The 14,231-nt window shown below is 43.6% G+C and overlaps 1 protein-coding gene across 7 annotated transcripts in view; it reads left to right on the forward strand.

The window, feature by feature from the left end:
- Positions 1-14,231, forward strand: part of AFF1 (ALF transcription elongation factor 1) — a 146,610-nt gene that overhangs the window by 128,354 nt on the left and 4,025 nt on the right. For all 7 annotated transcript variants that reach the window (XM_068941445.1, XM_009676527.2, XM_068941446.1 and 4 more), the window contains 8 exons: positions 2,022-2,268; positions 3,675-3,766; positions 4,859-4,922; positions 8,109-8,245; positions 9,441-9,512; positions 10,110-10,203; positions 10,306-10,349; positions 11,812-12,041. In XM_068941445.1, coding sequence (XP_068797546.1) covers positions 2,022-2,268; positions 3,675-3,766; positions 4,859-4,922; positions 8,109-8,245; positions 9,441-9,512; positions 10,110-10,203; positions 10,306-10,349; positions 11,812-12,041 — 980 coding nt within the window. The remainder of the gene's footprint in view (positions 1-2,021; positions 2,269-3,674; positions 3,767-4,858; positions 4,923-8,108; positions 8,246-9,440; positions 9,513-10,109; positions 10,204-10,305; positions 10,350-11,811; positions 12,042-14,231) is intronic.

The raw sequence follows: 14,231 nt of genomic DNA on the forward strand, positions 1-14,231 counted from the left end.
AGCTTTTGCATTCACCAGTAACAGGCTTTGAACAGCACTTAACCTGCTGGCTCCAGGTAAAGAGAGAGTGTCTGTGCTGGGTGGACATGTCTTTCCCTGTCTGAGAGCACAGAGGTGGATATGATGGATATTGCAGAGCTCCGTTCTGTCACCTGTTGCATTGTGAAGCTGCTGAGAAGACCCAAACTGGGAGGCCCCAGAAGCACGTGGATATGTGCCACTCCCCCTTTCTCTCTAATCAAACCCCGGTGCTGCTGCACTAATTGGCTTTCCACTGTGCCTGGCCCAGATTTGTATAACGATGAGCTGTGCAAAGCCCAGTCCAGAAAACAGATTTGTTTACATAGGTGCATGGGAGCAGGGAGCGTTTCCCTCTTTCACTACAGTCGCTTTATTGCCTTTTCTTCGTGACCAAATGGACACACGTTCAGGGTGCCTTTTCAGTCTTTGTTTTTGTCTGGAACTTTAGCTGGCCTTTATGGCGAGAAATTTCTCATTTGCTCCAGCGCCTCTGGTAGATCTGCTCAAACTCCCCCCGTAATTTGCAGACCAGTGTACTGCCAGCATCCTGGCTAGGCCTGAGCTAGAGCGGTTGCTTCCAAGTGCATCCCTTGAAACGGGCAGTGTTCCTCAGAGAGGCATCTGCAACGTTGGTTGGGGGCTGTTGCAGTCATTTCCCGTTTATTTGCAGGTTGAATTCAAGGTACTGACCTGCGTCCATGATAATGGTGGAAGGGTTTTGATTCCGGAGTTGATTCCTTCCTTTTTCCCAGTGAAAACAGATGTGCCCTTCTTAATCGTGTTCTGTTGTTCCTAGTGGGAAGAATAGGATGCATTTTGGGGGAAAGAAGGTGCTGGATCAGGTTGAGGGAGCGCAACTGGCTTCTGCTCCAGCCTGTCACACAGCTGTAACTTTTTTTTTCTGAAGAAGGCATAGGACTGTTTCAGTTCTTTTTGTCTTTTTCCTTTCCTTCTACTTTCTTGGAATATGTTGTTGCACAGGCAGATGCACTGTGAATATATCCTGCTCCCTGGTTGTTACTGGCCCACAGACAGCAGAATAAGCAAGCTGTGCGCCATCCTGCTTCAGTCTCCCCGTGGGATTTAAATTAACTTCTTCCTCTCCTGATATTGCAGTCCATGACTTGGGGTTCACTGCTCTAGATGTTTTGTGTTTTCTTGGAAACCTCAAGAAGCTGAAAAAAATACTGTAAATGACTGGTGAAACAAGGCTTACAGCTGTTTGGTGCTGCATATAGCTGCCAGTTACCTGCTAATTCTAACCTTAAATGGTCAGAAATCTGCTACAGTATTTTTAAACGTGATCAGCTCTGCCATTTAGAAGCAGAGCGTTTTAAGTCTCTTTCCCTTGTATCTTCTCAACTTCTATGTGTGTTGGCTGATTTAGTTGACAAGTCTCAAAGCAACAAAGGAAAACTCGGTTTTATTCTCTCAAAACTTGTAATAGATCAAGTTTCAGGGTGAGTATACATAGAAAATAGAAAAATACCTTCTATTGTAGAGGGGAGACAGAGGCAATGCTGCAGTTAACTTGCCTTGAATAGCTGATTTGCATTGCTGGGAGATCTGTCCCAGAGCTCCTGGTCACTGTAGTTCCCTCTCTTCCTCTTTGAGTGAAAAGTGGCTGTGTTGGAGGGGTATCTTTTCTGCAGCGTCCAAACATTCTAGTTGCAAGTCTTTCCTCTGATGATAAGTCTTAGGGCTTATTATTACTTCAAAAGCAAGTTGCCTATAGGTTGTTGACAGCTGAAGATGTATTATGTAATGCACTACGAAGTCCCTAAAGTTTCATTTTGCTTTTGTTGGATTCCTTATGTTAATAATTCATCTCAGAGTCTCCAGCTGAATAAACAGAATTAGTATATAATGTAATTAAGTTTAAAAAAAAAAAACCTTCTCTCCCTCTCTCTCTCTCTCTCTCTCTATATATATATATACACATATACATATGTATGTACACTGTATTCATCCCAAATGATAAGTTCAATTCCCATCTGCAGAGCATCAAAAGCCTCATTTGAGATCCAGAAGAAAGATCTCCTGCTACCCCCACCATTGCCACCCATGTCTCCTGCACACCCTGCACCAAAGCCAACCAAGATGACCCAAAAGAGACACAGGAGTGAGAGCGGCCAGCTGCCTGCCACAAATAACACTGCCAAGAGCAAGAGCAGCCACAAGGATCCTTTGTCCTCCAAGCACAAGAAAGTGGACAAAAAGCATCCTGAACAGTCTAAGAGCAGCAAAGTAGGTATCAGTTGCCACTGGCAGGATATTTCCTGCAACCCAAGGGTACTGTATGGTTCTCTTCAGAAACAAGCCCTTAAAATATTAAAAGGGAAGATAGATAGCCAGCCACCCGAGAAGGCTCTCAGCAACATCTTTGTCCTTGTAGTGGTTGTCTGTGACTATATTTTGCTAAGCCAAAGGGGAACGTTCTTTCCCTGAAGGCGTTAAGCTTCAAATACATCTGTGGTTTTCTAGGCTTACATTTGTGGTATTACCTTGTTGGTATAGTTGTGATGAGCGATACGCTGTTAGGGTTCTGCTGGCAAAACCAACAAACCCAAGAGATTGCACTGCAGCTGCAACACTTAACATCTCTGCTCGCTTTCCATGTTGCACGTGAGATTAAGCAGGTCCTTAAGGTGACCTATCCCGGAAAGATTCCCTGCTGAGGGGAGAAATCGGCTGGTACAGACATGACTCTCTAACCATCTGCTGCCTCTCAGTAGGAATCTGACCCAAAGTCAGGGTATCTGTGGGTTTTGTATGAGACCCTGTTACTTTGAAATGTTCACAGCAATTTAACTTGACTTCTGTGAATTAGTTTTTTATCCATTTTCATCTCACCAGTGAAAAATAAGTGGGAAGAGGTAACCATGTATAAAGGAAAGGCAAGAGAATCTTGTTTTTAGCAGTAACTGTTTCTGACTGTATGCAGCTGCAGGTATGACATGATGGGTGTAAAACTAAGTGTCTTTACAAAAAGAAAGAGTGAATCACTTAAAAATAAGAAACTAACAGCCCCTATTTTTGACTGCAACCTGGGTATGAGCTTATATAGCTCGCTTACACAGTTATTGTTAATGAGCCTTGCAGCTGGGTCCTTGCGTTATTGGTTATAAAAGTCAATTATATTGCCCTTTGCTGGTTTCTGGATGTGTGTGGTCCAGGATTTTCACATGTGTGTCTTAAGAGAGACTGTATTATCTGGCTACTGACTACTTTCCTTTTCCTGATACTCTAGTTGGTAATGCAGAATCAGCAATTGCTATCTGGTTAAGCTAGAGATGGATGTGAACGGACATTACTAGTTCCTGTCTTGGCTAGGGGCCATGAAAAAGGTGCTATTCGCAGCCTTACTGTTATCTTAGTCATTGTGCGAGGAAACCTGCTATTTAATTTCTTCATGCACGGGAAAAGTTTGAATCATATTAAGCCTTACTAGCAGTCATGTAAGAAGCCAAATTTCCACTTCTGTTACTGGAAGATGGGGCTGGGGAAGAAGGAAAAAAGAGGAAGAGCATGGAAAAGAGACTGTGCCTGGGCAAATAAATGTTTTCTCTTAAGGTTTAGGAGAGCCAGGCTTTAGATCTGTTCTTCATGATATCGCTGTAACCGGTTTCTTCTCTACACTGTAATTTTGCCAGGGATCTGCAGGAGATGTCACAAATCCTTTCCCAGTGCCTTCTTTGCCAAATGGTACCTCCAAGCCAAGGAGACCTCAAGTCAAGTTTGAAAAGTAAGTTCTTGTTTTACATTCCTCTTCTGTCCCTTCAGAAGACGCCAGGCAGGGCTGGCCCAGCAGCCACCCTTCCTCCCGCTTCTTAGTGAGCCCTTCTTTTGGGAGAAAAAAGGGAGGAGATGTCTGGGAGCTGTACTGCCCTGTACTGCGCTCTCGCATCCATGACTGCCACCTTTGCATCTCCTTGCTGGCTTACTTCAGTTCTCATGACTACTTCTGTCAACTATGGGTGTACGTGATTCTCCCCCCTTTTAAAAAGACACCCAGAGGTCTCTTGTTTTAGCTTGCAGTTCTTGGTTGGAGAGAAACTAGTCTAAAAATTAGGTACTCTTTAACTAGGAGAGATCCCTCTCTAAGAGATGATGTCTATGCTTGCCTGCAAGTGATGGTTTTGATTTGTCTGATTCTTGACACTTGACAAACTCCTCTGTGACAAGGTGCTGGGTAAGTGACTGGCTTCTCGGGCTGGAGAGAGGGCCTGACTCTTTCTTAGCTCATTTTTTTAGTGCACAGGCAGCTGTGTGCAGTCTGTACAGTGAATAAATTATCCTGGCGTACAGAAATGTGCATGGTCCAGCTTTATCAGTTACATGCTGATTGAGAGAAAGAGCTGTAGAAGCTTTTGCCTTGTTAACTGTATCTCCTGTAAGCAGATAACTTGAATGTAAGCCCTTTTGGTCTGATGTGTGTATGTTGTACTGTGGCGTGTACTGTATGGTTCATTTCAATCAAAATGTATTTGTGGTGTTATATTTGAATGATATGCGATCCCATAAGTACTGTCTTTCCGTGAGAGTGAAGTAAAGACGTAAACGTGGCCTCATAATAGCCTAGCATAGTTTCTTTGAATGTCCAAACGTAAGTTTTCAATGTTTTTCTAATGCCATTTTTTAAAATCAATTTGTATTCATACTATCTTGTCAGAGCATTCAGATGCTGACAACATTCAGTTAGTGATTATTATAATTTGTAATGCATGTATAATAAGAGTGAGAGTCTGTACAGGAATCACAGCATCCTCTAGATAGGAAAGTAAAATTGACACTTATCCTGCCCCTTTTTTGTCTGTGTTGTTCTTTTCTCTGTCAGACTGCATCCGATGGAATATCACATAGAAGAGGCCAAGAGGCTGAAGCACAAAGCCGATGCTATGGTAAGTCTTGGCCCTGTGCTAGAAGTGTTAAGCAGTTCTTACATTCAGATCTGCAACCTGTGTGTGTGTGTGTGAACAAGATTTGCCGGCTAGCATCATTTCCGCTTAATGGCTTTTGTCCAAATCATTATGTGTAGGGGGCTTTTTTTATTTGTCTGTTTTTGAAACATTTCCCTTTGTATAAGCAGACCTAGAGAGCAGGCCTAGAAAACGGGATTCAAAGTTGACATTGTCCAAGATGAGCATCTGTTTGCTTTGCAGAACTATAACAAAATCCTTAGAAGGTGGATTGAACAAGAGTTTTAAGACAGTTTGCTCTGAAATGTCAGGAACCTGATGATAATTCTGTTGCTGGTGAACAAGATTTGAAAGTACTCTTTGCTGATGTAACTGGCTTTCTCAGATGTGTGCAGTTTAATAGCATGCGTAATAAGTACACTTCTTGCTAACTGTGGCTCAGACAGGTAATCTACAGCTGACATTCACCTGAAAAAAATGGAGTGAGAGGTTTTACTTTTTTGTCACTTTCAGCCTTTCATGCCAAAATATAGCATAGGTAACTACAGAATGAGTTCTTTTCTTCTCTGGAAATAATTTTTAAACCCTTTTGCAACGTAAGTGACGATTGCCTTGTTTTCCTTGTTTTAATTCTTCCCACTGAAAATTACAATGCCAAGCCTTGAAAGGCTGTCCAGCTCTTGACTGTTGAGATCTAGTGGGAATCTGCAGTCTAAGTCTCCAGGGTGATTCTCTGTGAAATAGTTTGAGAGAACTGATAATGTAATCCTATCACTGAGAGGATTCCTGCAGGAGTTGTAAAACGTTTGTTGCAGCTTTCCAGCTGCAAATGCAGTGGGAACAGGACAGGAGGGCAAGACAAGAGTTTCCCCGATGAGAACACCCAGGTTCAGCTTTGGCCATCTCATTCTGCGGAAGGTGAGAGCAGGCAGATCAGAAAAACGCTACGGCATGAAAAACACTTGTCTGTGTGTACAGAGCTGGCAGGGAGGCAGGCTTTGGCGGAAAGAAAGTGTAGCGAGTCTGAAGGAGTGGAGTCCACTGAGATCTGGGGGGTGGGTAAGTAGGCACAGGTATAGGCTTCCTGTGAGAATTTGTTGTTCTAGGGACGAAGAAATGTTTGATCAGCTCTGTCATTCCTCTGCGGATGTCGAGATATGGGGTCTGGATAAGCTGGGCTTCTCAGGGTTACTGTGGCTGCTCGTGGAGAAACAGCCTGGAGCTTGGGCTACCTCTTGGAGTGGAAGGATCATACCCCGAGAAGTGTGGTTGTGTGAGGCCAGTGACTTACACAAGAGGATAAGAAGACACCGTTGCATTAGTCCAGCCACTGCATAAGAGGACAGGAAGCAGAAAGAAACTAGGATAGTTATTTCAGCTCTAGCACACTGTTCTAGACATGCGGAGTAGAGATGCAGAGCAGCTGTAAAGCTCATACATTTACCGATCAGTATACTCTGCCAGGTCTGTACTTCTCCAGTAATCGAGCAGTTGACACTGTTAGGAAGGTTTGCCATAAGATATTGATTTAAAAAAAAAAAAAAAGATGGAAATTTCTTCTCTTCACATCATTGAAAATATCATATGTTAGTTTTCTCTTAAGATCTCTTGCTGACAGTTGCTTGTATGAATTTAGTTGGCACTGCAGAAGGAATTTGTGGGGACAGGTGGGGAATGAAGCCCAGTGAGATAAATCTGTAGTCAAGGCATATAAGTACATCAGAAGAAAAATAGTTTTATGTGTGTAAGAATCATTTCAAGGTTCAGTAGTCACAGTTGCAGAAGGAGCTTTGGCTGTGAAAGGCTCATGTTTGTAAGACACCTTCAAGTTCCTGCGAAAATACGTAGCTATTCAGATGATAATGTTAGTATGCACTGATACCACATCCGGATCCCACTGGAGGTCAGCAATGCAGTTTAACTGTGCTGTCACCTGTTTGCATATGAAGTCATGGGATGTGCATGTGCAGATTGCGGAGGTGGTAATCTGTGAGGATCTCTCCATTTAAACAGTAGGTGAATCTTATTCAAGCTTTCTAACTTCTTTAAGAGTAAACATCCTTGCAGACTGAAGAAATGCGTCAAAGTATTTCCTTTGGAACTTCATTACTGAAGTGCTATATTTTTTTAGGTAAAGGTAGATGCAGGGGTTTCTTCTCGCGGCAGGACAGATTTCAAACCAAATGAAAGCTATTGTGAGTTCTTCCAAATACTTAATTTGAATATAAAACAAGCTCTCAAGTTTTGAAAGAAGATTCCTCCAGCAGCCTTAAAGAGAGTGAGGCAGGGAAAGTAAAAGAGAGAGAGAGATCTTCCCTCTCCTTATTTTATGTTTCAAGGGAGGGTGCAAGGAGCCTTGGGATCACAGTGAATATGGCAGCGGGAAACCCCCATCTGCCTGGCACCAGGTGGGCCTCCGAGGCTAGACAGTAATTACCAAAGGATGTGAGGATACTAAATTATCAGGAGAAAAGAATTAGTCCAGAAGAGACCCAGATAGCCAGAGCATACAAGCTGATGGTTTGGGACCTCATTAGCAGCTCCGTACAATCTGTCTAAAAGTCTGGCATCACCTACGCTTTTGTAGAAGTGCTGGGTTGCATTTGGACCCTTGTGCTTTTTTCCAGCTATTTGTGGACAGATGTACTCAGAGGAGTCACTTTAGGACTCTTAAAGCACGTGCTGTTAAGAGGCACAGTGGGGATGTGTCTAGTTGCTTCCCTAACACCTATAATGTTTGCATGGATGAAAACAAGCCTTGTCTTGTCCGGGACCCGCACTGAGAGCTGGAGGAAGGGGAGTTAGCAGTTTTTACTGCAGGGTACATTTTTGAAGAGTTGAGAAGTCAGTCCGCTCTGGCTTGGTGAGGACGAGAAGGTGTTGTAGCTTGATGGTCCTGTCTGTCATATTTCTTAAAGAGAAGCCTACAGACTGAGACCTTGAAGGGTGGTCATCAAGAGAGGACAGACACCGTTCGCTGTTAAGCAGTCATTGGTGCTTCCCCTGTGACAAGAGTTGCTGAGAACCCTTTAAATACCATTCGGAGGCCTGACTTGCATCTCGTTCTTTCTTCAAATTCTGCCTCTCTAGGGGTAGAAAAGGGTTTCAAGTACCCTGAGAGAAATAGCTTTTCACATGGTCTAAAAATGAGCATTTTCTTCCCAACAGACCGACAAGACTGGAAAGGCCTTTCAGTACTTGGATGCTGCTCTTTCCTTCATTGAGTATGGGATTGCCATGGAATCGGATGCACCAGCACCAAAATCAGCTTACAGCATATTCGCTGACACCATAGATCTCATCAAGTAAGTGGCTGTAGAAGCCTGCTGGTTCCGCGGCACGTTTGGAGGGGAAGGGCTGGTTGTGTTGTTTGTTTGGGACTGCGGCAGCTCGGGGTTCTCATCATGGAGCAGAGTTCTGGTTGCTGGACAAGCACGCAGGACAGACAGGCTATCCAAAGACACCAGAACCAAATCTTTTGAAGTGTTTCCGCATTGCTTATCACAAGAATTGGGTATCAAGTGCTGCTCAGGATTTGAGCCTTGAATACTGGACAAGACATTCATGGACACAAAGGAGCTTTGTCTTTATTTCGTTTTGAAGTTGCTTTTGCGTGTGAATTCAGCAGTGTTTCAGTTAAAAAAGCAAAACAACAATGTAGTGTATGGAACACTGTGTACCTTTAAAGGTCTTGCAGTTTGGTTGAAGGCAGATTTTATTGGTTTCTTCTATGTTTCTCTCCACCAGTACGTTTTATTGGGGTTTCTTATAGCAGGCTTCCCCATTGTGTTCCACAGCTATAGTAGATACCACTGTGTAGTTATGACATACACAGGTAATGCAACCCAAGGAAGCATATATTGGATAGAAAAGAAACAGGTATCTTTTTATCTGTACTGAAATTTGTTGGGGTCATGTGAGTTATTTGCAAGGGCTGATGCAACTTCTTGCCTTAGAGCTGGTTGAAACAGCTGCGAGTCACTTTTCATGGTAGACTTCAAGCTTTTTTTTTAATTGCATTAAGTTTGTCTTCTGGTTTTGATGGACTGTATTTCCAAAAGGCTTTTGTTTATTTGTTTTCAAAAAGAGATTTTGCTTGTTTGTTTTTAGCCAAAAGATTTCCACCAAGATGTCTATCTTGGCCAGAAATGCTTGAATTAATAGTTTACCTGTAGTGAGGTGGATACATGTTCTGGGCCCCAGATCTGTTGCAGGCCCATGGAGGGAGGGGGGGTGTGCCTGTTTGTCGGGATAGTGCCTGTTAATTAGTTTGTTAGGAGAGTGCGTGGTATAAGAGGTCACATCTGTTCCCACTGTGTGGAAAACAGGGCATTTTGAGATAAAGCCCTCTGATGAAGATCACACCGAGAAGTGAGTGCCAGAACTAAGATTTCAGGTCAGGTTTCCTGAGTTTCGGATCGCTGGCATGCACTACGACATAAATAGTTTGACTTCAGAGCCCTGGTAGCTGACAAGATTGTGTTAATTTTGTTTCCTTAGATTCATAATGACATTAAAATCATTTACGGACTCCTCAGCATCTTCACATGAAAAAATCTTTGCCGTGTTATGGTGCGTAACTGCTTTTCTGTGCCTTCATACTCTGTTTTTGGACTTGCTGGAGTGAGAAAGACTTTCAGGGGTGAAGGAATGAGTTAAATGGGAATCAAAGTTCTGCAAGGAAACAAAATGGTATAAAAACCAAAGCAAACTGAAACATCTCTAAGATGAGCTGCAGTATCACAAGGGACCACACATGGAAGGTGAAGGCCCTAGAATTTGATCTGCTGGTAACTTGAGAGTGCATAAGGGCTTTCGCCTAAGGTGAAAGAATGCGTTCTGGCTGTCCATGTTCGAGCTGTGTAACAGAAGCTGTAATTGAACATAGCTGAGGCACTTCTGGGTGGGAGCACAGTAGGCCCATGGCACCTATAAGAGGCTGGGCACCTGTTTCTGGTTAAAAAAAAAAAAAAAACAGACGTGACCCTTCTGCTGTTGATGTGATTGTTTTCCCAGTCTTTTTATGATGAGCAGAAAGGAGGAGAGATTGAGCTTTCTTGAATTTGAAATAAAGTTGATATGTGCCTGCCCCTGTTCTGCAAAGTTAATTGCTGCCAAGCAGGCAGCAGACCGGCGTGAGCCCTGACTCTCTGGTGTTTCTGTTCACAGCATGCGCTGCCAGTCCATTCTGCACATGGCAATGTTTCGTTACAAAAAAGACACTGCAATAAAGTATTCCAGGATCCTCAATGACCACTTCAAGGTAGGGCATGTATATTATTAGACTGTCAGCTTTACAGATGGGGTAGTTACTGGTGTTGGTTGTCAAACCCAAACCTAACAACAATTCTGTTGTTTGCTGCAGAGTTCTTCCAGAGTAACACAAGCACCTTCCCCATGTGTTGCAAGGTAAGATTAAAAAATACGTGTGTTGTAATATGTCCATGAAGCTGTGAGCAAAAGTAGTAGCCTGACTATTTGAGTTGCAAGCCGCATTTGAGAGCGAGTCACAGGCCACGCTCTATCTCGCCACCTGAAATCATGTGGTTAGGGGGCATGAATATGTTTGAGCTCTCGCTTTGCTGTCATCTCAGTTTGAGGGTTGTTTTTGTTACAAGACACCGAGATTGACTGCATATCATGCAGAGCTCTTCTCCACCAAAGAAGCAGGCTCAGAGGAACAGGGAGGGTCTTGTGGATGTGCTGCTCTGGGAGCCTCTCTAGTGTTCGTCCTTGTTCTGTTAGATGTCTCAGATCCATGGAGCCTTAATGGGATTCCGTCCCCATGGGACTTGCAAATGCATCCCCATCTCCCTGGCCGTTGTCCTCTATGCAGATGCCTTTACCCTGTGGCGGCATACCTTCAAAGCGATACGTCAATATTTTCTCATTAGCTTATCCTCTGATTTTTTTTAAAAAGTCACTTTCTAATTTGTTCGTTATTGAAAACGTTGGCTTTTTTTTTGTGCATCAGCAGCAGTGTTGCTGTGTATGTGACAGCAAAAGTAAAAGGAACGCTGTCACTGAAGAGAGTGTTTGACCTGATGCTCGACGGACTGGGCCTGCATTTCATGCAGTACTTCTTGCATGTACTAATTGGACATATCTTCAGGTGGCCACGTGCATTTTGTGAAACGTATAAGAATTTATTTTCTGTATATTGTGGTAATTGCATTTGGCAGACAGATACCTCGCTTCTTCACATCTGTCCCTTTTTAACTTAATCATTAAGAGATGCTTATTTGCACTTTAATATTGATGTTGAAATTCCAGATGTTTTTCTGCTACTTTGCACGGTATAGTTTAGTGGTATCTAAATTGTCTCCTATCACAGTGGTGGAGTCCTCTCATTTGAGTAACTTGGAATTAAGTTAGGTGAAATGATGGGAAAGTGATGTAAGGAAGCCAGCTTGCGTCCAGAGGATGAGTGAGCTGACCGCATCTAGCTTTCCCAGTTCTATGAAATAACGTGCCTAGGCTGAGCCGGCTGCTTTGACTGTCTTTCAGAAATCTCAAGCCTGCATGTCTGGGCAACTTAAGCGTGTCTGAAAAGGCAAACTACTTGGGTAATCTGGGTAAGACTTCCACAAGTAGTTACGGCTTTTCGATGGGTGGCGTTTTCTGACATGTAGTCCCTCTTTTCCTTCTGTCACAAGAGGAGTCCTTAGAGTTGCAAACCACTTCAAAAATTGTGGCCTTGCACTCTAAGGACAACGATGTGCTGTGTAGCTGAATACATCTCATTTTTCAACAGTCTACCTCGTAGTGCAGGTCTGGATGATACTAGGTGCCTCCTGGCATAAGATTGTCTTGTGGCAAGACATTTAACTCCAAAGTTAAATATTCATGATGGTGTTTCTCTCCCCTGCAGAAGCACAGGCACGCCTTCTCCTCTTTCTCCAATGCCCTCTCCTGCCAGCTCTGTGAGTTCTCAGCCGGGATCAAATGCTAGCAACTGCGGTGGCAACAGCATTGGCTCTTCAGTCAGCGTCCCCTATAATATCCCAACCATCACCTCTTCCTATGTCAACATCACTTCCTATATCCTCTATGCGTATGATATTTGGGAACAGGCTGATGCTCTGGCCAGGAAGAATAAGGGTAAGGTTTTTCGCATTGACATCTCTGTCTTAATGTGTTGGGCTTGCATATACGTACATGCTTAAATCCTAACGCTCAGGTAAGCAAATACCAGACGTAAAGATTGAAGTCTTCAGTTGAAGTAACTAAGACATCTGTGGCATGTTGGCAGATTATTGGCAGAGGTGTTTTGTGGTGGTGTTTTGGTGAATGTTCCAATGAAAAGGTTGTCTTGGCATGCTCCTCTAAGAGCTAAGGGACAGGGGCATCAGGTGGTGGAAAGCACCACTCGCTTCCTGGTAACATGAGAAGTGTAAGGGTTATTTTATGTTTGTTTTTTCCTTTGTGGGGGGCTTATGCTTTCCGAGTTGGTTCCCTTTCTTTACAAAAGCTTTGGGGTCTGTGGGCTTGTGTTTCGTTTTGTTTGTCACGCTCCCAGAGTGTTTTTGTATTGAAAGCTGTGAAGCTGGCTTCTCTCCTTAGGCCGGGTAGGTGAGCAACACTTGAATTGGAGTCCCTGCTGGGCACGTGCCAAGCATTTGCCAGTAGCGTTTCCTAGAATTGCTGCTATTTCTTTTCTTTTATGGTTTTGCTGTTAAAAATGTTGTTTTGTGGTCACGTGGTACAAACAGTGGTGAATAAGCCAAAGCCCCCAGAATGAGTGCAGTTCAGACTGTTACCTGCCATCCCACCTGGAGTTATAGTGTCATTTTTCATAAAAGGTGAAGTTTTGTGGGCTACTGAAGGTGAAGGGATGTATTTCCATGACAGACTTGAAAAAGAAAATAAGTATGATGTGCCTGCCTAAACTGTTGGAAGGCTGTAAAAACACGCATGCTAATCAGGCAGCGTGGGCAGTTGCTGAAATTCAAAAAGGTTTTGCGAATCGCCTTTGAATAAAGTAACTCCATTTGTTGGCCGTCCTCTGAGCAAACCTATGGTCACAGCAGCGATTCGTGTGTAGTATTTTGGACTATATCCTCAAAAGGCTGCTTAAAGACTGACAAATGTGAGGAGCAGCATATGTTGGTGATAAGCCAGAAGGTGAATGAGTCACCAAGGAAAACCCGTGGGAGGGCAGTCTGTGAACAATCTTGCATCAATCAAGACTAAACTCAAAACCTGTTTTATGTTGTTATTTGAATGTGGGTGAACGATTGCCAGGGTACTGAATATTCCCAAAGGAGTATATCTGTGCAGGAAAACAGTAAATGCTCATGTAGGTTTTAGAGTTGTTTGGGCTGTTCAGGTTGGTGGAGGAGTTTCAGATCTGGAACTTTAAAGATATTCACTGTAACGTACAGATGCTGAAAGATATGGGGAATGAATGCATAAAACTGAAAGGCCACATCCTTGTTGCTTTTACACTATTTATAGCGTATAGGAAGAACAGAAAAGCAACAGTGGCTTTCAGCCATCAAGTTCCCTTAATCAGGGAAGTCCCAAGTCAGTGGAAAACGGTTAGTTATAATTGGTTTCTGAGTCACTTCTGTGAAGTTAAAATACTTTCTTCTGGGTCCACAAGCAGATGGTTCCAGGACAGGACCCAGCTCAACATGGTAATTCAGAATAGTGCTGTGGATTGTGACACTCTTAACAGGTTCTCTTCTCACCTCAAGTCTTCCTCAGAGAGGACGAGCTGAGGTTGTAGGTGTGAATGCGAAGTCACTCTAATTCTAAACTCTGCCGTGGTCACAGATAAAATTATCTTCTGACTGCCCTGGCTGGTATTTTTGAACCTTATATCTCTGTCTGCAGCTCCCACGAAGATCGTCTGTTCCTCGTAGACAGAATGGATACCCATTTTGTATACCAAAGCAGGAAAATCAGGGGGAAGTGGAAAGCCCTAGAGCGAAAATATTGCGCCCCTGCTTCTGAAAAGATCGTTGCACAGCCAAGTAGAAATCCTCACCTGGGTTTGTGCACAAGGTTGGAGGAACTGAGGGGCAGGGACAGGCCCATGTAACTGGAAGGCGGGTCATGTAGTAACGTCTTGGGAAGATGACTGAGAAAGAAAAAGATCTGATAATTTCATGTAGTTTGCTATAACTTGCATCGATTATTGGCAGTGCAGAGCAGGGGGTGCTTTGCTGTCTCAGCAGGCATCTGCAAGCGCTCGGCTCTGCCGCCTTGCCTGCCTAGATGCAGAAGTCCGTCACCTCCCACCAGGCTTCAGTACTGCAGCAAGCATCTGCTCCCCAGGCCAGAGAC

The sequence above is a fragment of the Struthio camelus genome, chromosome 4, assembly GCF_040807025.1.
Source record: "Struthio camelus isolate bStrCam1 chromosome 4, bStrCam1.hap1, whole genome shotgun sequence".
NCBI classification, from domain to species: domain Eukaryota; kingdom Metazoa; phylum Chordata; class Aves; order Struthioniformes; family Struthionidae; genus Struthio; species Struthio camelus.